This window comes from Trachurus japonicus, chromosome 24, assembly GCF_045865225.1.
Source record: "Trachurus japonicus isolate A0001 chromosome 24, Traja_1.0".
Classification (NCBI taxonomy): domain Eukaryota; kingdom Metazoa; phylum Chordata; class Actinopteri; order Carangiformes; family Carangidae; genus Trachurus; species Trachurus japonicus.
The window spans coordinates 14,234,294-14,259,272 of record NC_140930.1 but is presented as its reverse complement, the minus strand read 5'-3'; the positions used below and the strand labels follow the sequence as shown (position 1 = coordinate 14,259,272).

General features: G+C 41.2%; 1 protein-coding gene across 1 annotated transcript; it reads left to right on the top strand.

The window, feature by feature from the left end:
• The first annotated feature begins 1,550 nt into the window (after positions 1-1,550).
• On the top strand, positions 1,551-23,976 carry tagapb (T cell activation RhoGTPase activating protein b). The gene is made up of 14 exons (XM_085770757.1): positions 1,551-1,626; positions 7,477-7,562; positions 12,909-13,079; positions 15,485-15,655; positions 17,477-17,518; positions 17,969-18,053; positions 18,147-18,200; positions 18,651-18,720; positions 18,945-19,102; positions 19,563-19,724; positions 20,352-20,461; positions 20,817-21,003; positions 21,327-21,408; positions 22,210-23,976. Exons 1-14 carry the CDS (start codon positions 1,552-1,554, stop codon positions 23,391-23,393), a joined length of 2,637 nt encoding a protein of 878 aa, XP_085626883.1. The 5' UTR covers position 1,551; the 3' UTR covers positions 23,394-23,976.
• The last annotated feature ends 1,003 nt before the right edge of the window (positions 23,977-24,979 follow it).

Below are 24,979 nucleotides of genomic sequence, written 5' to 3'. Positions count from 1 at the left end.
CGTCCTTACTTGTGGCCGCTGCAGCGCCACACAGGCTTTGCCTTTCAGCAATCAAGCGCTGTTTTCGTCTTTGTTAAAAACTATAACAGCAACAGCTGTCGGCAGCTGAGATCGCTGTGCCGTCACCATAGAAACGCAAGACGCATTAAGGCTCATTCGCAAAATACCTTTCAATGGAAACACCCGCAAAAGGCAATTGCACTTTTTCGAAGTTTCAGAAATATCGCTTTTATTTTGCGAAAATCTGTAATGGAAACGCAGCTAATAATGCATGATGCAATTTTCCTCACTTACTGCACCATATTATCTAACATCCACACCATGACACCTTGACCTTGTGTGATATCCTGATTCCCAGGTTGGGAACAAAAGTAAATCCATGTAATTAATAGTGAAGAACTTGATCCTTTGCTGACTAGTCTATAGTTTTTATGGTGTACTGTAAGTTTATTTAATCAGAGAAAGAATCATTCAGAAATAATATAGTCATATAAAGGTTATAAATTAATTTAAACTGGATCTGAAGTGAAATAAGGGCAAAAATCAACAGGGGGATAAAAAAACAAACAAACAAAAAAAACTTAGGTCCCGACTATACCCCTAAATATCCACAATTGAATCTGGCCACTCTGATTCAGAGTATATTATATCAATGTACCAATTAATTCTTTTTGACTAACACTGCCACTGGGCTTCTTGTTATTTTGCTTCACCACTGTGTTGATTTCCGCTTCAAGGATATATTTGACTCTAATAATCACCAATGTTCTGGAGGCATAGAGAGACCCTCAAGTATTAAACACGCAGTTCTGAAAACAGAACTGTTTTTAATTAAATTCCCCTCATTGAAGGCCACCATACTATTAAATTAACCCGAAGGAAATACGATTCAAAAAAATTTCACACCTGAAAAAGTTGGTTTTTCATTAAGCTTGTTTGCTTCCTGTTGTGATGGAGACATTTTGAAGTTCAACACTACTTTACTGTAACTTTAGCTGAACTCTATACGTACTGTAGCTCTACAAGCTCTTGAAAGTTCATAAGTGAATTAATATGTTTGTATGTGTGTGCACCTATTCATGTTTTTTTTCATGGCATCTCACCCTCATTAGCCTGGAAATGGGGACGAGGCAGCAAGGCCCTGATGGGACGCACGGCGATCTCATTATCGGAGGAAGCAGCCCAACTGGAGCGTAACGGGACAGGCCGGGTGTGAGGTGTGGATGGAGAGGGCTTTGGGAGGAGACACACACACACACACACACACACACATACAAAAAACACCCTCTTCTCTTTTGTGTGCCAACCAGGCCTCCATTGTTCAAAACCTCATTAGCAGCAGTTGTTGGAAGAAGTTGTTGTTGTGCAGGACAGGAGGCGTCATTCTGCGGCCGCTCTCCAGCTCGTTCACAGCAGAACCTTCAAACTCAGACGTGAATTGTTTCCTGCTTCTCTTCTCTGCAGAGCTGAAACCAACCCTGACCCAACTGAATACACAAACTGCAGCACAGCACAGCACAGACCAACGGGGGGTTTTGGGGGCTCGTCGGCATGGACACTCCAGATTATGGGATTGCAGCGATGAGGAGAGGAAGCTACGATGATGCGGCAGCGTCTCTGCGTCCTGTGAGTATCGACCCACCGTCCGATGGCAAGGGGGGAAAAGGTCCTGTCGGTAACGAGTGCTGAGTGTGACTCAGTGTGATGCTGATGCTGCTTTGTTATTGTTCCAGGCTCATGAATCTGACAAGTACATCTTGCTCATCAGGTGCTTTGTGCATAACGAGAGTTTTGAAGGCTGTGTTTTATGTGAGAAAAGGTCATTAACCTTCAAATCAAGAAGAGAAACACTTCTCCATGCTTTGAGTGTCAAGCTGCGACGGTACACTTAGTTACACAATGGTAAAGTGAAGTCAGGATATAAAGCAGAAGGAGCCAGTATTATCAAAAAATATGTAGCTTTTGTACATTATGACCACGCAACTGATCTCTCTCAAAGTTTAAAAAGGAATTAAAAGCGGAAGAAAAATACGCAATTTTCATCTCTGTCAAATTTCATTTTGCCTGGGAAGATGATTCGAGACCGTACTCATTAAATATACGACAGATAAGAGCCGTCCACCTCTGTGTTCCCCTGGCAACAGTACTCTTGCAGTGCAAAAAATGAGTGAACTTAAGGCAAATCTCTGACGTGGTTGGGTCTCGTCAGCCTCCTGTAACGTCAGCACCAGTTGTCAGCAGCAGAAATATCTGTGTGATATCTGAGCTTGAGCTTGAACGATACTGTGACCCAACCCCAAGCCTGTTGGGCTACTGTACACGAGCGCTGAATCTTGCCATAAAAAACTCAATAACATGGTGAATTACACAGAGATTTGCAGGTGTAATAACGCGATTTGATCCGTCACCGCTTCAGCGTCGACCAAGGCTTTGTACTGTAAGACATCAACAGAAGTTTGGGCACCTGTTGGAATTTAAAGAGGAACTATGTGGGATTTGTAGCTTTATGCTACGTTTTTTTTACCTTAATTAAACAGCTTTTGAGAGGCCTAATTGTGATGTTTTATAAATGACATTATACTTGTTATCAGTGGTGAACAGTAATGTAGTAAATTTACTTGAGTACTGTACTTAAGTACTTATCCAGAGGATTTGTACTTTACTTGAGTATTAGATTTCTTTGGTACTTATTACTCTTACTTGAATACATTTCCAAGACAAATATTTTTACTTTTACTCGAGTTAATTTCTAGGAAGGCTGAAAAGTACTCGTTACTCTCAGGTCTGCTCTTTTTTTTTCTAAAATACTATTGGACACAAGCTGTGTTTGTCAAAGCAGGAAACCTGGAGAGTTAGTTGGACGGTTCATTTGGTTACAGTTTTCACGCAAGAGTTAAAAAGCAAGTACTTTTTTATTCTTACTCAAGTAACATGTCGACTGAGCTAATTTAACTTGTAACGGAGTAAATTTTGACCAGTAGTATTTGTACTCTTACTCAAGTACTGGGGTCGAGTACTCTGTCTATCTCTGCTTGTTACGAGGGAGAATGGAGGCTCTCTGCCTTCCACGTAGCGTCTCTTGGCTGAAAACCAACTTTGCAAGATCAGTGCGACACAAACGCACCCCGTAACCCGCAATCTATTGTTTATGACAGATAAGAAAACTATAAAGGCCTGCTTTTACAGGATAAACATTCCTTTCTCAGGTTTTGGTGACCTAAACTGTTTTATTTTTTAACTTTAACTAATTCTGAGGCAACTTATACTGTGTTGTTCAGAGTGAAGAGAAACTTGCATTCGTACCAGTAAATCCTTATGGAGAGTTTTCATGATAGAAAACTGAATGAGTAAGCAAAACCATCCCATACAGTGCATCAACATTGCTGGTACTGCACATACACACAGTGGTGATCCATATCCCCCCCTGAGAAGTACATTTGTGCAACAGGACTCATAGGTAGGTCACCCTGGTCCTGGTTCATGCACCAGCTCCAGCCTGGCTCCGCCTGCCGATACAAAGGCCAGAAAGAGACTCTTTGTCAAGTGTTCCTGCCTTTGTTTGTTTTGTTTTGCAGGGTTTTTTTTTTTTTTTCAGCTTCATCTTGGAGTCTGCTCAACCTAATTTTTTCAGTTTGTCCACGGCAATTAGAGCACAAGAACAGACACAACAACACGGAGACTCTGTTTGTTGTCTTTCACACAAATTAACAAAACAGTGTTGATGAGTGCGTGGAGAATTGCCCCTGCTGGGAAAATGAAAAGATAAACTTAAGTCCAGGATTGTCAACAGAAATTTAGCCCTTAGTTGTGCTAGTGAGGTGGTCCAGACCAAAATATCTCAACAGCTACAAGATGGAGACTCGTTAAATGTTTTGCAAAGACATTCAGACTCCCCAGAGGATGAGCCCTAACTTTGGTGAAATTTTAATGTATTAATACCTGCTGACCTAACTAAATATCATCAACTTAACTTGTATTTTGTGTCTAATGCTAATAGTTGAAAAAAAAAAAGACTGATCATGCCATGTAATCTTGTCAATTGAATTTGATGTTATTTTATTTCTGAAATGCCAGTAACTGGTTATTAATGATTTCACGTCAAAAGCAAAGTCCACACACCAGCAACAGCTCCAGAGCAATAATTTATTATCACCAAAACAAGGGAGTGTAACGTTTCGGGTCAGAAGGAAGGGTTTCTGACCCAAAACGTTACACTCTAATAATAATAAGCAATAAATTATTGCTGGTGTGCGGACTTTCCTTTGTCCTAATATTTACTTGTTTTGTCCGGCACCCAGCGTTTAGACTTAGGGATGTGCATGCTTTTTCCATTTTTTTCATTTGTTTTGACGATTATTAGCCTACATAATCAAACTCTTTCCCAGCCTTTGAAATTTCCTCCTTTCCTTGCACTGACATTTCCGTCGGCTAAAACAGAGCTTTCTCATCATTTTGGGATTACATCAGAAATTTTGACCTGAGCCTTTTTTTATTTACAATTTGATGTATGGCTTGAACCGGATCTCTGCTCTGATCCAGATCTGATGCTTTTCCTTTTTACTATGGGTCGGCCATGTTGTTGCTAGGCAACGTGTAATCTGTCAGTCACTTCTACACCGGTGAGATAAACCCTAAGCCACCAACAGCAGCTATACGTTCAGGGAATCCAAATCACATGCTGCAGGGACTCATTCTCATGGGCCGGTGGTTGTCAGTGAGATTCAACCATCGCACGGCGAAAGTGTCACATCTATTTATCTACACAGCAGAGTGAGCACAAACAATTTCTCAATCTGTTTTGGCAAATGAGGCGAGCTGAGGCCCTCTTAGTTATGGCGCCTGCACATGCAACGATGATGCCATGTAGTTTCTTATGCACTTGAAACTCCACTCCATTCTCATTCTGTTGTTGTTGTTTTGTTTTCTATGCACTCCTACCTGTGATTTTAGCAAATTCTTGCAATTGATACCAAGAAACAAAATTAAAAGAGAAAAAAATAATTATTAAAAAACAAACAAAAATCCACCAACTGTCCTTTAGACAAAAGACTCAAAAATGCATCTTGCATCACTGGATCTTTACAGTGCAGAAGGAGCTATGTGCAGAATTTGATGCCATGTAGACCTACTGTTTTTGACATTTATCAGCTAAAAAGAAAAACTTTCTGTTGTTACCTTAAATCTGAATTCAGCATGTAGTAATACTATTCTATCTCTATCTCTATCTCTGTTTGTCATGTTATTTGCAGAACCATCATAGAGAAACTTGAAACTGTAGTGAACTACACATTACAAACAAACAGAAAATCTTACAAAATACAAAAAACAAATATCAGCAAATCCTCACTTTATTGTAAGAATAAAACAAACAAGAAACCAAGTTTGGCCCTTTTGCTTGATACTGCTACAATCAACAATTTTAATAATTCACTTTACAGTTTTTTAATTTATATATAATTTCATATATTTCAGATTGTCCCCATTCAAAAAATATTACATTTTATTCAAGTCTATGATCTGCTCTGTTTTATCCTTTTATTTTGAAATGGCCTTTTTTTTATAGCATTTTCAACAAGCTCATTAAACTGTCTTGTTTCCTCAATCAATTGTGATACTTGTTGTTATTATTATTATTATTATTATGATAGAAAGTGCTTCCTTTGAAGGAAGCAGGCATTGATTTGCCTTTCATCATTATTTTTTTCTCCCTGTGTATTATGAACTCAAGTTTAAAAGGAGACTGTCGGCGAGCGGTTATCTCAAGTCATTTCACAGATGGACTTTTCTTATCTGAAGTCGTTTCTGTGTAGATTGAAATGCATTTGATCAGGAAATTTTTCAGACGAAGCTTTCTCACTGGTTCTGCTTATTCTTGTTTGGAAAAACCGTAGCTGCATTAGCCAGGGAAAGGAGCCTCCATGTTCTTTAAGGAGGCGTGAAATAGTGGTCGAATGGTCAAACAGTCGTGAGAATGATGTGAAAAGGAATTGAGATTTTGTTTGTTTGTTTGTTTCGAAAAATGTAGTGAGTGGGACATTCAACTATTTCAATCTGTGTCCTGCTCGGCAGACGTCCAGCAATAGTGTCCTGTACAGTCTGTAACCTGAAAGGCACAACCCAGGGCAAAGAAGTAGCTGATGTCTACGGAGGAGGTCATTTGGATCAAGGCCACGCTCTCAGTAATTTCATTCAGCTGTGAATTGTCCACTTGTTGTTTCAAGTACATTGTTCTTCTTCTCTTAGCTCAGGTGGAACCGTCCCTGCATCTAATTTGCAGATTAAACCTGGTCTGTCACGAGTGTGTGCCTCAAAGTCTTAAAAAGAGAAACATTAAAAATCGTATCCCTTAAAGGTCCAGTGTGTCATAATTAGCGAGGTTTATTGGCAAAATCTGAATAGACTATGCTTCACCACTATTTGCACCAGGACGGTCTGCTTGCTGTGTTTTTATCTTCAGACTATGCTACCCTTGAATATATTTGTGTAAGTGTATAATCGCTATAAAATAAAAATCGTTTGGTTTTCGTAGCCTTATAATTCTTCTTCTATATATACATAGCAACGGTCTTGCTTTAGAGAGTGTCGCCATGTTTGTACGGCAGCCTGAATGAACAATCCAGCCAGCCAGAGAGCACATTTATTGAGTTTCGCATGCATAAATAAACCAACTAAGAAGAAGGCAGAAGGAAAGACGAAGGAGGAGGAAACAGTAGACACATCGTAAAAGGCAATTTTATTTGTAGGCTATAGCCCGTTTTTACAGTTTGTCTGTCAAAGGGCTTTATATGGCATCATAACAACATCCTCTGCCCTTAGACCCTCACAACATCAACTGAGGAAAACCTCCATAGAAAACCCTTTTAACAGGGAAAAATTAAGTAAATGGTTTAGATATTCACCTCAGCGCTCCGTGCTCCTATAATACTCCCAGTCGTTCCAGTCGTAGTAAACGCGTTTTTTGGTCCTTGGAGGCCAGCGAGTGCGAGCGAGTGAGTGAGCGCTGCAAACTAGAATGAACGCTAGGTTTTGCAGTGAGTGCGCTCTCACTGCTTCTTTGTAGACTTAAACCTGACTGAGAAACCACATGGCTGTGTGGTCCTTTAAAGATCCCCTTGTGTATTTACATGTATGATAACATGTCAGTACACATAACAAAAAATGTGATTCAAGATTGATCTACACAAACATGTACAGTACTGTATTTCTTCTGCATCTGTCCTCGACATTTGCTTCACTCTGATGTTGAACAAGTTTGTCAAAGAAAGCCGTGTCAAACACCACACACACACTTGAAGCCATTATGAGTGTGAAAGCAAGTGTGAAAATGCCTGGTATGTAACGTGGGCGTACAACGTGACTTCAGTAATGTATTTGAAAAACTCACACATATGATATCACAGAAACAGGCCCTGGATACATATCTGTGTACATGAACTCTATTTCGATTCTCAACTACATCCTCTGTTTTTCTTTCAGCACCTCAGACACTTGGCTCAGAGGCGACGCTCTGCCCCGTCGCTGGTGTTTGGGAAGGCCTTGGGGATGCCATGGTCTCCTATCAGGTGTGGACATCATTTAAAAAATATATCTTTTCCCCTCCAGTGAACATTTCTAACCCTTAAAAGCCCTGTGTCTTATTCCTATAATACTCCCAAACAGACAGCTGTTAAGTACAACCACAATCTTGTTCAATTTTCTGCTGTTGACCGGCCGAGTAGGTCAACAGGACTTAATGGGTGCATCTTATCAGGGGGTTGGGGGCTGTTTTTGTTGATTTCAAGCAGGTTGTGTTTTCTATAGGCAGAGTTGCCATACGACTGGTGACTGCTTTCTTGGCAGGGATACGTTTATTGATCGACTTAGAAGGTGAAACTAGTACTTCACCGGTAATTGAACCAGACGTGAACCTAATGAGAGTTGGGATACAATTTCCACCCGGCCTTTAGCCAAAAACAACATCAAAGATGAAGAGAGGAAACGAAGGAAGCAGATATAAGATCCAAAATGTTCAGCGGTCAAAGGTCGCAGAGATAATGACAGAATATTTCCTATAAGAGATGACACAAGACAGCAACAATTTCCCCCACGTTGTTAAAGGTTAATTCACTTTTTCAAGGTTGTTATGACATGTTCAACTGTGTTTACTTCTAATCTGCAGAGTTAGCCTACCTGTCAGCTGATGCTGTGTTGTGCATCCTCATTTTCTGTGAGATTGTTGGGTCTTTCTCAAAAATATACATTTTCAAAATATTTCGAAATCTTTGAGTCATGATATGTAATAATTCTGTTTTTAAACTCTTAATTTAAATGACGGAAGACTGTGGAAACCTATGAACTTTAAAGAAATTATATTATTCTTTATGTTAGAAAATCAATCAGGAACTCTGACAATAAGTTTATACTGTAATGTCCTAGAAAAAAAACCATACTGTACCACTCTCAGCTTCTACTCTATGATGATATGCTGTATTTCGCTGTTTAAATATCTTTGGGTTTTTTGGCTTGAAAAAAATGTAAACATGATGATAAAAATATTTATTAGTCACAGACCTGACCTGTAGTCTGTGTATTAGCTACTCATATCAAATCTGCTATTTATTAAGTATTTCGGCAACGGTTTTGTGTTTACATGGGAACATTTCTATATAAACTCTGAGAACGTTTCACTGCAGCCTCCGGCCTACAGGTGGCAGCACATAGAAAACAATCTGAAGAACTTGACACACAAGAAAAAACTTGTTTCCCCACCTCCTCACACGACCACGTGCTGGCTAGCAGGCCATGCAGCCCACCTCATCTACGCCGCAAACACAGATGTCCCAGAGGGGGATTCACAACATGGGTTTTTTTTTTTGTTTGTTTGTTTTTTTGAAATGGTAACCAGCTCATCAACTCAAACTCCTGAACCTCACTCACAACCGCACTGACTGAGGACCAGGCAGAAAACCACCAACCACCAGCGCCCACGATAGTAATGATAGTAGCATATGGCTAAGATCAGGGTACATTCCCCAGCTGACATCATCAATATTAGATAATAATAATAATAGCGAGCGACAACATCCAAAGATTTAGTTTTCTCTCTCAGACTGTGTCATTTCACTGGATGGACAAAACCTATTTTCTCAAAGCAGAGGTTCTCACAAGTCTTAGATATTATGTTAAGTTCTACATTTTCATACTTACTCAACATATCTGAACCTTTGACTCTGAACGATTTGCAGTGCAAGCAAGGTCACTGTTTGTATTGAAAGTCCACAAACTTGACTTGAGTGAACTTTCAGGAGGGCGGGCTCATAAACAAGACTTCAGTTGAGGGTGTGAGGACTTTTCGTTATTGTGGGGAGTTTGGGGGAATTTCACTTTGCAGGTAAAACATGGTTGTCCATACTGTATGTTATTGATTGATCCCACTATATCATAATTTAATTCCTACTGTGTTGAAAAAGTTGATTTGATTTGGTTTTCATTCTCTGTAATATATAAAATGGGCAACCCAATAGATAACAGCAGCAGCAAAGTCCAAATAATTGAAAAATGTCTATCCGTCATTTATGTTGTTGGGCCACTGCTTTAATATGTTTCAGCAATGTTTTTGTGTTTCTTTTTTGATAAAGAAAGTGTTTGACTGAAAGACCAGAAGTGGATTTAGGTTATATATATTTCTATATATATATATAAAAAACACATAATCTGTGTGTGTGCAGCTACTGAAGTGTATTGACTTGACCGTCTGTGTAAAAGTTCACAGCTCATTGTTTTGTGTGAAACCTTCCTTTGGAAACCAGCTGGTCTCTAAAAGACAGTTTGACAGTTTTAGCCGGACTGACTAATTAACGTCCATAGAAAAAAAAAAAGTTCACCCCTCAGGCTGTCACTTCACTTCACGTCACAACACACCCACAGCTTGAGTGGGAGTGTCACAGTGTAGGCTCTGTAACCTTTTTGAAGTTGTCGACCTGCTAGTCACACAGAGACCACCAGAGCACCCAGTGGGCGAGTCTAACTAGGCACAAAAAAAGAGAAAGAGAGAAATGTCAGACACAACCCACTCTGACACGCTCACACACTGTGTATTTCCTTCATGGGTGTTAGTTTCAGAGTAGTGGGACTGCCGCTGACGTAGACAATAACCTCACTGTACATTTTAGACAGAGTGAGGCTATAGTTGCTATGCTATTGTTGACTGTGTCCTAGATATGGGCTACAATGGAGAACAATGGTGTCAAAGCGGGGAAAAAAGTAGTGGAGGAAAAGGAGATTAAGATTACACTATTATTTAAATGGCAGGTATAGATTAGTATCAGAGCTTTATGGTCATTTCATATTTGAGTTGTTTCATGTTATTTGCAGATGATAAGCGTCTCACCGCTGTTTTATTTGATGGTGTTCAATGTGTCATCTTCAAGACAAACAGGGAAAGTACCCGCGATGCTCCCATTTGAATTTCTGTGCTGAGCCCACAGTCAGTGGGAAGAGCAGTGACCAAAACTGGTTTCACATACATGCACAACAAACAACTCTTACTTGTCCTCAGTGACACCTTGACTGCAAGTCAAGCACTGAACTCTCTGGAGGCGCAGTAGGACAACAGCAACACGGGGCGGATTTAATATACAGATTGTTTTATTATTTGACATCAAAGTAATTCAGTCGGGCAGCAGTAAACAGGCGTTGTGAAATATCAGGTTATACAGTAGGTGAGAGGTAATCCTTCCAATATGAAGAAGAAGACAAACAGCCTCTCTGTTTTTTTCTCCGGTTTAATAGAAAATCTATTTTACCATTGTGTCAAAGGACGGGGGTCGAAGCTGTCGCAAAGATGAACAGGCGTACAAAATAAATTACATTATACTGACGCTCCTCTCTCATCCAGCTAAATATACAACCAAGTTTAAGACCCCGGTGCCGTGAGTGTAATGAAAGCGCATCGGGTTATTGACGAGATATTGATCCCTCAGCGCCTCCATACACAGATGTGACATTTTTCTTCAAATTAAAGCATTATTCCATGGCCTCGTGATATTTTAGCAAAGGATCATCGTTATTGGAGTCCATCGATTATAGAGCCGGTGAATGTGTTTATATTACAAATAGAGGAGTGGGGGTTTTTTCAGGCCACAACACCAGACCTGGTGGTGCACAACACAGCACCACTGATGTTTGGGGGTTTCAAGTATCACACCTTGTCATTTCAACCTTGTGTTTATCAAACGTAAACTTGACGTGTCCTCATTAAATGTCTGACTCACTCACTGCCAGAGTGGGCTTAAGGTCTCGACCTCTTTGTCTGAGAGCATTTATCTAGGCCACTGAAAAACAACAATGGTCTACTACAAATATATGAATTTTTTATCTTAAATATTCGCTTTTTTTCCATCTTCTAGACAGAGAGACACTCTAACTGACTTAAAAAAAGAAAGAAAAAGTAAATCATTACCGCCAAAGGTTGAAGCAGGACACACTGGACAGCTCACTGCACCCCTAATGTAATTTTTTTTGCACTCATGATCTTATTGCTTTGAATTGAAACAAGTTATGATCTCTCCAATTTCTTTGAAACATTTCAATTCGAACAAATGTCTCTGAATATCGGTTTGGTGTTAAATTTGTTATGACGGCTGCCGGGCAGTTTCCTGAATACCAATTCACTTCTTAAACATCCACTTTCATAAGGTCCTCATGCAAGATGTATGCTGCACTACGTGTTACATATGTATTTTGTGATTTCAAAGAAAATGTCGTCTCAGGAAATTGTTAATATTCATATTTATGTTTAAGACAGCTGCTGTGGTTAGCTATGAAACTACATGATGAACCTGTTCTCGCAAGTAATGTCAGGTGTTACTGGCATCATCATATTTTAAACAGGAAAACATAAAGTTTAGTATTAGATTTTACAACATATAATTAGGTTGTACAATGCAACTATGAATCTATATATGTACGTTTATGTATTCCACAGCTATAGAGACTGTATTATTATTAAATGATCTTTGCATTCAACTGTCAACCAAGACGTTTTGATTCTCGTTTACTTGGTGGTTTCACACCAGATTCAACTTTTAAGATGTTGAATATTTATCCTACTACCCATCGCAAATGTCAACTTTGTAGGAGGTGACAAAAACAACACCAAATACAAATTTGAGATACTCCAGGAATAGTTGGGACTCTTAAGGTGCGTTCACACCGGACCTTTTATTTTTGTCGCTGTCGCTCGTATCGCTAAAAAAAAAACGCTCCGTCGCACAACTGTATTCGCTCGTCAATTTGGCATTGATGACGTCAGGCCCGGGATTACGGCAGCCAATCAGCACTAAGCGACAAGCGACTGCCGGCCGGAGAGTTGGGATTTCTCATCTCGAGCGACGGAGCGACTTGAGCGAAAAAACTATTTTTCGCCTGGGCGATAAAATGCTCAATCGCTCATTTGCATTGACTTAGTATGTAAACTCGTCGCTCGTTCGAAAAACAAAAGGTCCGGTGTAAACGCAGCTTTAGGGGATTCATTTATTTATTTATTTATTTATTTTTTATTTATTTTGCACAAACATATCATTTAAAACAGCATGGACAATCATCATGACTGGGATGTGCAGAGGGGAGGTATGAAACCCAAAAGGGCTTATAATATAAAAACCTCACCCACATATTCAAAAACCAAATTTGTGACAGGTTAAAAACAAGAACAGGATGGAGGATCTAATAATGAAAGACATTAAAAAGTATGTCATCCTTAAACTTCTCAGAAACATGATGCACTCACCCAAAAACATTAGCCTGGTCATGTGGGAGGTCCCCGTCACCCACACCGTCTCTCTCTCTGTGTCTCTGTGTGTCTGTGTGTGTGTGTGTGTGTGTGTGTGTGTGTGTGTGTGTGTGTGTGTGTGTGTGTGTGTCCCCAGGGAGGAGGCTTCCTGCTGGGTGTCTGTGGAGCAGAGTCCGTTCGTCCTCGGCCTCACCAGCGAGAACGGAGACCTGCTGCTGGACGAGTGTGTCCAGGTCACCGAGGGCACGAAGACCACCGACATACACCTGTTCCTCTTCAGCGACGCCATTGTCTTCGCCAAACTCAAGTAAGTAAAGTAGCCTTGATATTATTATTTAATCTGATGGCGATTATCAGTTATTTCCATAAAAAAGAAAAAAGGCAAAAGCAACTCAAGCACGGAGCAAAAACACATACTGGGAAATGGGTGAATCAACTGAAAACAGATGTGGTTGGTACAGTTTTAATGCTGATGTGGGTATTTCAGTAACTTTCTGTTGAAAAATGACACATATTTGCACAGTTGGAATAGGAGAGCGAAAGAGGAAGTAAAAGATAAAACATGTATTTTTGGACGGCACACTTGGGCTTTCAGGGAATCTCCCAGCACACTGTTTGTGTGTATAGTCACTCTGGTCTTTCAGTTCAACAGATGAAGTTTGGTGGTTCCCTTTGACCAAAGTAGTCACATGATGGGAAACTCTTTAAAAATATATGTCTGTCTACATCTCAGACAGTTATTTCAACACTGGTTAAAGCTGAAGTTCTGTTGACTTGAAAACAAACAAAACAAGATGAAATTGATCTGTACAAACTTGAAGCTGTTGCTCAGATTAGTCAGATTTATGCAGTCGGAAATGTACAGCTCGTGAGTGGGAGACGTCAGACTCATCTCTGTACCACAACCAGCCCACTGTTCCAGTATAAGCAGTACAAGGGGGATGACAACACAATACAGAAAACACACTGAGGAGCCTTTTCAGTCTTTGTGTGTGATCATTCATTACATCCAGAAATGAGTGCAAGTGGTAGGACTACTATTCAGTGTATGGTTAATTGTCGAGAAACATTAAACGGGCACCACGCTTCAGCTTGTGGATTATAATCAGTCAGATGTCTAGAGGCCACATGAAAACACCAGGGGATTGTGATGATTTAAAACACAAACTGGTGCAGGAATAATTGCCAGTAAGTCACAACATCAGTGATTCAGTAATAGATGTGATTAAAGATCCAGAAAAAATCGCTCATTCAGCCCTTTTAGACTTTGATGATAAAACAGTTTTATCTGTATGAAGCTGTGGCTAGAGAGTTGTTAGCTTATCTTAGTGTGAAGATCAGGAGCAGTGGCAAACAGCTAATTCTCTCCTACTGTAAGATTAAAGATATGCCTGTTTAATCAGCACACAAACAAATAAAATTTAATTTATGGTTGATTTTTATCCTAACATCTGACTCCTGTAAGGCTGTAAAGGCCAACATATGTGTGGTCTGGAGTTGGAGGCCCTGTTGTGACTGTTTTCTCTCCAGTTTTCAGTCTTTATGCCAAGCTAGGCTAAATTCAACCTGGGACAAATAACTCAAATAAGGATCCAAAATGTTGACCAAAGGCCGTATGAATTATCTTTTAAAGGCATAGTAGCCGTGCACATCCAGTAAGGCAGGTGCTGGACTCAAAAAACAAATTACCAGAATAAACAGAAGAAAAGTCTGCACACTTCAGCTCCCTTTCCAGCGCATTTATTTAGCACATCCAACAAGCTACGTTTCGAGCCACATGCCCGAAGCCTGAAGAAGAGCATGTGGCTCGAAACGTAGCTTGTTGGATGTGCTAAATAAATGCGCTGGAAAGGGAGCTGAAGTGTGCAGACTTTTCTTCTGTTTATACTTGTATGAATTACAGACAGTATTCCCAAATGAATAGGTAAATAGCAAATGCATAGTAATATTAACAGACAGTGGTCTAATCCTGCACTGGATTACTGTCTGAAATCTTGCAAAACGATCAACAATCTCCTGGTTCTGTACGTAAAGCCAATGTACATCATTGCCTGAGCCCCACTATGTCACCCTGTTTGGTTTGTTAGTCCATCCCTGACTAATACTCACAGCTATAATCTATCTTAACTCTGCCCTTTACTTCACTCGTCTATTTCTATACCAAAAACACCTCCTGAATCCCCAAGATACCTTCCCTCTGTCTTTATTCCCCCCCGGCTCCAATCTATCAGCGCTTCACGAGTCAGTCAGCATGACCCTGCTGCAAACACCCAGAGGTCGGTGGGGTCACCTGAAGGCTCATGGCTTTATGGAGGTGTAGTGGGAAAAGATGGATCCACTGACTGACTGATTTACTACTGTAACTCCACCAGTCATTCTTGGTGAAAGTTGTTTCAGAGTCATTTAAGTGCAGCTATTCATCCAAACTCCACTGCGAGAGCAAGGTTTCTCAGCACCACTAGCATTCAGACAATTATGTTTGCTTGATGATGCAGGTTTTAAAACATTTTTTCCCACACAAATAGGAAATCAAGGTTTTTTTGAACTGTGGTCCAATTTGTTTTTATTTTTTTTAAAAAGTGACCGAGACAGAAAGTTATGGAACTGAAACCTTGACTTGGGGGGGAAAAAAAACGTCAGTAAGAGGTGGAGACAGAAAGGACTTTTTTTCCTAAAAGATCAGTGCTTTTCTTTTCTGATTCTTTTCAACAGGTCGACTGCCAGCTACCGCCTGAAGCACAAAGTGAGCCTGGAGGACATCTGGCTGTACGGCTTTGAGGATGAAGTGGAGGACGAGGAGGGAACGACGACGACGGGGGATATTGACCTGAGGTTGACCCTCGTCCTGGCCTGGGCTCTCTCTGTTTGTTTGGTGTGTTTCCGGTGAGCAGTCACACAGCAGATGACTCACAGACAGACACCACTGTCTAGCTGCCGTGTTTTTATTCACCTGTGTTTATATGCTGAGTGGACGCTGACTGAGGAAGGATCATGCATATAAAGAGGAAGAGATTTCACTTTAAAGGAATGGCTGGATGTGAAATGTAGCTAGTGGAACAAGTTACAATTTTTAATTCACAATGTATTCTTGTTTTTACGGAAAATATTAGCATCGATCTAAACCTAAAATAGCTAAATTGTCATATTAGTAATTATTCATGTGTAAGCAAATTAAGCTACTTACTTTTACCCAAAGTCTACACACTTATTCATCCTCCTGTGTTATTCCTGTATTTATTATTGCCGTGATTTATATAGCTGTTCATTTTGAGTAGGAGACGTAGGCCTTTTCACTTTTTCCTCGGGCTAGCATCCATCATCTAATCAAGCTAATAACCCAAATTATTCAAGATTATTCCTCTGTTAATCTTTTGCTAGTGCCACAAAGCCAAAGTTACAGTATCATTAAGGACTAGAAACATGTGAGAGTAGCATCAAACTCATCAAGAGCTGGGTCCAAGTAGACAATGCTAACAGGTTTTAGCATTAACAGCTATTAACATGCTAATTTAGCATCAAGTTTAATTCCTCTACTCATCAAGAGCTGTGTCCAGTGATGGAAAGCAATGCAAATGTTACTGAATCCACTCACGTTCACCAGCGCACCAAGCAAGAGACAATGCTTGATGGCAGAGAAAATATACAAATATCTCCTTTAAGTGTCTGAAACTGGTTCACATATGAATTAAAAGAGTTTCCAGACTTAAATGCCATCAGAGTAACGTGATCTTGTTCGTGAAATACTCAACATTTGTAGTAAATGCCCTAAATGGTAAACGGCCGGACTTATGAAAATGGGGAAGCAGCAAAGAGAAAGTCCTCCTGACAGAATCACAAGACAAGTGGTTGCAAAATAGGAAATGCGGCTGTAAAACCAGTTTTCATGTGATGGGACTTACCTCAGCTGCCTCTATCCTGAAACACTGACCTTTTACAGTAAAGATGATGATCAGGAGTAATTGGCCTGGTGCTTTTCTGTACAGACTAATCAACTACCATGAAATTGCATGTTGTTTTTCTCTTCATCAAAGGCCCTAAATGGCAACAGTTAGAAAATGGTACATACTGTATGTGCCAGTCATTTTGTGTTATTCATTTACGCCCACATTTCTTACAAAGTAAATCAAACCATGAGGCTGTTTTTCTATTCCAAGAAAGTGATGAATGCCCCGGAGGGGTTTTGAGATGTTTTGTCTTAAAATGAGAATCCTGTTTCTGATTGGCTGTTTGCTTCTTGTAATGATTCATTGTGTGAAACTTTCATTACTTCTCAGTCAACATGAAGACGCTCATGTAGCCTGTATACGAGAAACCATGTGCTCGCATGTTGACATGTTCACTGTTGTTGGCACCTACACGATGCTTCAAGATGTTACACATTGTAAAAAAAAAAAAAGCAACAAAAACAAGCTTAAGCTCTACAGGTGTGTACGTAGGTAATACGTGTCGGTGTCGTCGACATGTTTCCACCGGCGGACGCTAAGCCACAGCCGGAGCTCGTCTATGAGGAAGTGGAAGGTATCTGGTTGGGGGCGCGCCGTGACGCTGCTTCCTGTTCCCATGACTGAGTTACGGTTTCCATTAGAGTTGTAAAAAGAGGTTGCTGGTGGCTCAGTCGCTTCATTCCACCCACTGTAGCCTACCGGCCTGTTTGACTCTCTCTGTGGATCAGTAACTCATACCATGCTGTTATTTTGCCTGCAGTTCCCCTGAGGTGAAAGAACGCTGGTTAGATACTCTTCACAGGTAAGAATCAACATCATTGTTTATTACCTTACACCAATTAACCATCAGTAATGTTATTTTACTCCTTATGACTGGTTATAGCTGGACAGTACTTGACCTAGATAGTAAAGTCTCTCTGTTTTGCAAAGTAATACTGTACAAATTCTGATTAACATGAACTTTTAGTAATGATTAAAGAGTTTAAGGCACATTAATCTTTAATCTTCAACATTTTAGATAAAGAAAGGGTGATAACATCAAGATAGCACTGTAAAACAACGGAGAATTAATTCATGCTGTGTCTGGTACTAAAATAAATATTGATTCGCTGTTAAATTGATGCACAATAACTAAAAATGACCGTGGTGATGTAAAATTACAGTGAGGACTAAAAAATGTGAGTGCCCAAGCAGAGATCTGATGAAAACATAGACTTATGAAGTGTTTTTGTTTTTTTTCCTCTTATGGCAGAAAAATTATAGACGCAAAAGCGAGGGCAGGTTGTGTTTTTTCACCTCCGGACGTCCTCATGAAGGTGTTGAGTGGCAACATTGCGGTAAGTCTCGCACCCTGTCCACCGGACCATGTTTAACAAGAAAAAAAAAGAAAGAGCTATCACTAAATGACATTTCTTAATTGTTTCTTTTAGACTAAAACTCTAACAGGAGGAGGAATGGAGCAAATCATCGAGCTACCATGTGATGTGAGTAAAAACCCCTTTTCCACTGGTTTCTTTAGATCAAAGATCATTAAGACGCCCGCAGCTTTCCACACGTGCTAAAAGGAGACAGCTTTTGGGACAGTATATATGTATATACAGTATATATAAAATTATACACAAACACACTGCTGCAAATTACAGAAAAATTGCACAATTCAAAGCGCACACAATTATGTCAAGAAAGTGTTTTTATCTGGTGGATTTGATTGGTCTCTGGTTACTATTAGTGTCTTTTGTAGTCTGATTATATCCGTCTGAGCCGATCACGTGTTGGTCGGCATGGAGAGCGAGGGCTGTGTGTGTGGTGCATGGCAGTTGAAAAAGAAAAAAGGGCACAGTCTATCGTTCTTTCTTCGTGTTTGCATGCTCATGTTCCTCTTGCATAAACATAACCACAATGCTTTTTTTCCCCCTTCTTTATTTTGTTGCCAGGGTGATACAAAGATTGGCGCTCTGTCAAAACAGTTGAATAACCAAGAGGACAAGCAGGCGCAGCCCACTGGTGAGTTTGAAAAGGAGGGAGGGGTCATTAATTGTGAAATGTGTGGAGATGAGACTGAAGAGAACAACTACTGATAAATGAGCGAATGCCACCGTGCCTTCGACTCCTGCACATCCTCTGTTGCTCTGCAATGTTGCACACCTACAAAAACCTGTAACTGATGTAAAAAAAACAAAAGACATGATCGAATCAACTAATGGGTAAAACATTTTTGCTCCCATCAGAAAATAAGTGGAACCAAGTGGTGAAGCGGATCAGGAAGGGCTCTAGTTTCATCCACAAAGGAAGCCGAACAGAATCGGTCTCAGACACCAAGACTCAGCTGTTTGGGCGACCGCTCCACAAGATATGCCCCGACAACTCGCTTCCCAAACCAGTCATGGTAAGTTGGGTTTTCAAACATAAAATGTCAGACGTTAATGTCAAGTTGTTTCCGTCTCTCTTCCTGTCAAGTTGCTCTTTTGCGAAACTTCTGCATCCAGAATCAAGTGTCACCTCAGAGTTATATAACGGCTTTGGTAGAGTTTCCTCTTTTTTTTTTTTAAGTCTGAATGTAGGGCAAACACAATTCACCTTCATGTGAGCATGAAAAACACACAAGCGCTCGAAGTGAGTGGCATTTGACAGGAGTTCTCAGAATTTCTAATGACAACAGGAAACTGCGAGTGTGTCTGAAGTGCATGTTGTTTAGTTTCAGCCCGAATCCCACTCAGAACACACACACACCCACACCCACACACACACACCCCCACACCCACACAGCCTGTCTGTTTTCTTTCTTTTTGTTTTTTTTCTGTACTATGAAAACCTCACCTGTCGTCTCCTCTGTCTCCTCTGACCAGGAGCTGCTGGTGCTGCTGAGGAAGAGAGGCCCATCCACTGAGGGAGTGTTTAGGAAGGCCGGCAACAGCAAGATCATGAAGGACATCAGAGAGCAGCTCAACAGCGGTGTGGAGGTCGAACTGGACGGCCAGTCGGTCTTTCTGCTCAACGATCTTCTCAAAGTACGTCACCTCCCACCTCACACATGTATCAGGTTCAACTGAAGCAGTGGGTAATTCATCTCACCCACTAGTATCACTATTTATATTAAAACTATATCATAACCACCACTACTACAGTACAACACTTTCTTTGACTATCCCTACTGCAACAATTACTGCCATGCTTCCACAGCTGCAGCTGCTACTACAATAATATATCACAATGTATAAATGCATTGTTAAGAGATGTTAAGAAATGATTAAAAATTGGGGTACAAGCATTAAAATTTGAACATTTTTGTCCCATTTGAGAATTATATATGCATGATATACAGTACATGCATAATACAGTGGCATCTGATGATGATGGGGCTGTAACTATCTCTTATTCATACACTGCTGAGTAGCTTAATCAATGCTAATGCATCATTAATCATTCGCTGATTATATCTTGAAGCATTCATAATCTGCAAGGTAAATTAAATCTGCTAATATATGTATTGGAGTAGAGCTAAAAAAGAAACTGTGGTCAAAGAGAGCACCAGATACTGTACCACCGTTAAGTGCCACACCTAGCTATTCCTGTTACTCATCACTCATCAGCCATCACTCATCTCTTTTCCTCTGCCTGACTCGTGTTTATTGCAGAGTTTTCTGAGGGAGCTTCCTGGCAGCCTGCTGGTGTCTGAGCTGTATGACAGCTGGATGGCGGCTCTGGGCCACGAGGACCCTCAGCAGAGAGCTCAGGAAATCAGGAAGTAAGTAATCGATACCTGCTAAGGAGTCTAGACAACAGTGTCATTTACCTGCAGCTTTCAACCTTTGTTTGTATTTACTCATGACATTTATATAAGAAGGGAAATCTGGTCTGATATTTGCATGGCCGTTTGTGGTCGCAATTATATAGATGGGGGGTTTTTTGTGAGTGGAGTTTTGTGGAGAATCCCCCAGAGAAGGCCGAGTGCAGACACTTCTCCTTTTAAATATGTCAGTTCTCAAAAAAGGAAGAAACAAACAAACAAAAAAAAAACAGAAAAGACCGCCAATTTAATCTTCCTGTTCCCTTTTTTTTTCTTCTCTTCCTTCCCCTTTTTTTTGCTACCTGCCACTCAGGGTGTTAGAGAGGCTGCCGGGCCACAACAAACTCCTCCTGCAGCATCTGGTCTGCGTCCTCCTTCACATCCTGGAGAACGCTGACATCAACAAGATGGACGCCCACAACCTGGCGGTGTGCATCGCCCCCACGCTGCTGCAGCTCGACGGCACACCGCTGGACGAGCAGAAGGAAAAGATGGAGAAGGTATAGAAAGTTTCGCTATGAATGTTACTTTCTCACTTTTGCTGCTTCGAAGCCTTGTGGTTCACGGTGCAGAAAAACCTCAGGAGGTTTCAGAAGTAAAGGTGTGCTGGCACCGACGCCTGTTTGCTGTTTGTTTAGTCAGGTGTTACTTTAAAACAAAACTAAAAAAAAAAAAACTGAGAGTAGCGCTGAGCTGTGTCTGGATCGTATCCCTGCTTTTGTATAAGCTTTGATTTTCGCATTTCTTTATCTAATTCTCAGTTTCACTTTTCATTACAGATGTTGTTAATTTGACTGATTGTGTTTGTTTTTCCTTTTTTCAGGCTACAGAGCTGACTGAGTTCCTAATCAACCACTCTGAGCTCCTCGGTGAAAATATCCCACATCTGCTTGACACTGATGAAGGTACATTTGCACATCATTGTATTTTGTCCTATTACCGCTTATCACGTGAGGTTGTGATCTCCTTTTAAGTGAGGAATGAGTCATCTCTGCTTTCGAGAGATAATAAGTTCAGGTTTCTATGGTCAAACAGAGAATAAACAGGTTATGAATATGAGATGTATAAAGATGTGACCACATAATAATGTGACTCACTTTATACATAGAAAATTCTGCAAGAAAAACTATGAAATGAAATGTTAATCTGATGCACTGAACACAACATAACTCACTCTCCACCTCCTGTCTGAAGTTAATTTGAGTTAAACCAACACTAAGGAACTTTTCAACCTTCATAAAATATTTTCATAACTTTTGTGATGATACATCGACTTACAAAAAGTTGAATGACACCTCTGTCATGGCCTGAGGGGGTCTGTATCTCTTTCTCTGGCACTAAGCAGCTTTGAGGAGCATGGTAGGAACCCTGCTCTCACTTAAGTTTCACTTTCACTTTTGTGAGTCACAACAAGGAAGGAACAGGCAAAACAGCACTTTAGCAATGGATTATGTTTGTGTTTTCACTTTGAAATGATCCACTGGAAACAGAAACTTAGTTTTGATGTCTTCTGTTAATTTTAATGCAGGATATTTACAGGGCTTCACGCTAGTGTTCATGGGAAATGGAGTCTTCCTTCAGGCAAAACACTACCGCTTTGGTCCACAGGCGCCGCCAAACTCAACCAAAACTGAAAGTTCTTTAGTACTGCTTTAAAAGTTAAAATTTAAAGATGCTAATTGTCGATTCTTTTCCTCGCTCCGCAGACTCCTTGTCCTCCCAGCATCACGACTCTGCCTACGACAGCACCGACCCAGATGGAGATGGTGAGGTCGGGGAGAGTACCAGCTCCGCACATGGATGCTCTGGCTCCTCCTCCTCTCTGAGCCCCTCCACCACCAACTCCTCCTGGGCGTCCGATGGCGCCTTCAACCCGAAGGCACCGTTCAACCGCCGCTGCTCCGAGCCCATCATCCTGCTCTCTCCCGACCTCGAGAGCCTGTGCGCCCACGCCAGGAGCCACGAGGACTTCTCCACGGAGAGGAGAGGAGACTTCGAGGAGCAGCCTCTGAAAAAGCAGATCTCCGACGACTCCTTCCTGCTCCGGGGACGAGGCGGACCCAGGTCGGTCCTGTCCTTTCCCAAGCTGAGCAGCAGCACCAACATGGACAGTATTTACGTCAAGAGTTCATGCTCTTCCCTGGAGAGTGCAGCCTCGAACCAATCGGAGGGCTCGGTTTTCACCAGCTCTCCGACGGGATCGCCGGCCAGCTCCAGGAAAGCAGCAAACACCACCGGCAGCCAGGCTTCGGCGGCTGTGAAGGCTCCGCAGGACGTCGTCGCCCGGCCGATTTCAGAGGACAAGAGGCGTTCGCAGTCGATGAGAGTCGCCACTAAATCCCTGCTGAGGACCAGGAGTTTAGGAGCCTTCGGCCGGGGCAGCATGAAGAAGGACTCTCAGAAGGAAAACGCCTTCCCTTGTGAAACGCTGCAGGAGGACTCTCAGAGCGAAGCAGATCCACCCGCTGAGCTTCCACGCCCACGCCCCCTGTCGGCCATCGAGGTGTTCAAACACGCGGACAGCCGGATGCCCTCCCGGCCGCCGTCGTACCACCAGGCGATGCAGAATGTGGGTCTCCCTCCGCAGTACAGAGCGATGACCGTACAGGACGCCATCGAGCTGGGGAGGAGATCCCGTCCATCTTCTGTAAATTATGACGCCCTGCCTCCCTGCTCCTCCGCCGCCGCTGCTGCTGCTCGCTACACGGACGGTTTTGCCCAACAACCGGCAGCAGAGGACAGCGCCAACGACGTGGTCGAACGGCGGCAGCCTTTCCGCCAGAGAGCCATGTCCGAGTCCGTGTCGGGCCGCCATCACGAGGCTCTGTCACGGAGATGCAGCCAGCCGGTGTTTGAGGAGTTTTCTTACGCCAAGGAGTCTTATGTTTGATTTGCTTTTGGGACTGTTTCATAGATCTGGTTTTATCTGTATACGGACACTTCTTATAAAGGCAGAACTGCAAGTTAGCAACTCACTCACCAAGCTTCTTCTATTCTCTTTGATTCCTTCAAGGCCGTGTCATGCATTGTTAGTCAGGTTCACTCTGACCTACTGTATAAAACTTAATATAGCAGCTTTATAACAGCAGCAGCTACTTCCTGCTCTTTACTCCACATGTTTTCTCTGTCCTGTGACTGATCAGGCAGAGAAACTGTGTTCAAGGTCCCGATCACTGAACTCTGTGCCAGAGCAACGTCTTTATACAAATGTACATATTCATTCTTCACTGTTTCACTTTGAATGTCAGCTATGTGCCACCTCTGAGGTTGCACTGTCTATGTAGTACTATTTGTAGTACATGTACTGTATATGTTTTTATCATGATAGATATTTAGTCTATCACAATGAAGCTATAAAATAATTGAATATGCTATGAGTTTATTGTTAATATAGTGTTTATTTTTGCTTTCTGTAAATCCTCTTCACCTTGCATGGGCGCCTTCTTCCACTACATTAAAGCACTTTTGGGATGTTGAACTATGCTTTGTTGACTTGTATGCTAAAAAAATGTAAATATGTCACATAGATATATAGATTTGTAAAGTTTACCAGAGGGTCCTCTGGAGTATGAAAGGTTGTATGTAACCACACAACAAAATGGAAGCAATGATTAAAAGACAATAACAAAATAATATCAAGAGTGTCAAGTGTCCTCTCCCTCTGTTTCTGTTATAGACCTCTTAGAAAAGCTTATCTGGTTTAACTTCTCTCTGCTAGATGTGTTGCATAACAGAGAGAGACTCACAGGTTTCATTGAGAGAACAGTCTGTTCTGGCACATATGCTAAAACAGAAGGAAACCAGACATGGTCACATGGACGGATTTGGTTTTTCTCTGAATTGCTGAGTGCAAGATGAGCAGATGCCACCTCGACTTCCTTCCTCTCTTGAAGTATTTTAACACAGTCTTTCCTTCCTCAACAAGCTGATTTTAAATCATCCAAATATTTCAGCGAGATTGAGGTCGAGTGCAATTGGGCAAAACTGTCTTGAATATTAGGACTGAAAATTTCCAAAAATGCCCAATACGTAATTAATAACACATGGTATACACAAACAAAAACAGCATCTATAATCTAGAAATACATTTTAGTAGGTCAACAGAAACAACTTAGAAGTGTTTATTAAACAGTTTTGCACGGGGGGGACAAAGACAGGAAGATCTTCACCACGTACTGCAACACAATATCACCACAAGCTGAATTAGCACACATGTCAGCAAAAATTAATATATTATTGATATTACTATACACACTATCTGGAACAAATACTGCTTTCATAACACCTCTGACACTCCTCAATATGTATAACTGCAAACTTTTGAGATTGAGATTTGAGAAAACAAAGAGGTCACATGACTTTGGATTAGGTCAGCAGCTTGAATTGTGGTCGGTTTTGATACCACTTCTAACCCCGACGTGCACTACGACACATTGCCTCAGGGGCTGTAATTGAGCATCCAGTGACGCAGATTGT

What these genes read in the sequence shown, in the direction of transcription:
- tagapb (XM_085770757.1), top strand. Translation starts at nt 1,552, where the DNA reads ATGGACACTCCAGATTATGGGATTGCAGCGATGAGGAGAGGAAGCTAC. An exon ending in CAAGCAGGCGCAGCCCACTG is followed by an intron (nt 18,721 to 18,944) that starts GTGAGTTTGAAA and finishes TGCTCCCATCAG; the next exon opens with AAAATAAGTGGAACCAAGTG. An exon ending in TCTGCTTGACACTGATGAAG is followed by an intron (nt 21,409 to 22,209) that starts GTACATTTGCAC and finishes CTCGCTCCGCAG; the next exon opens with ACTCCTTGTCCTCCCAGCAT.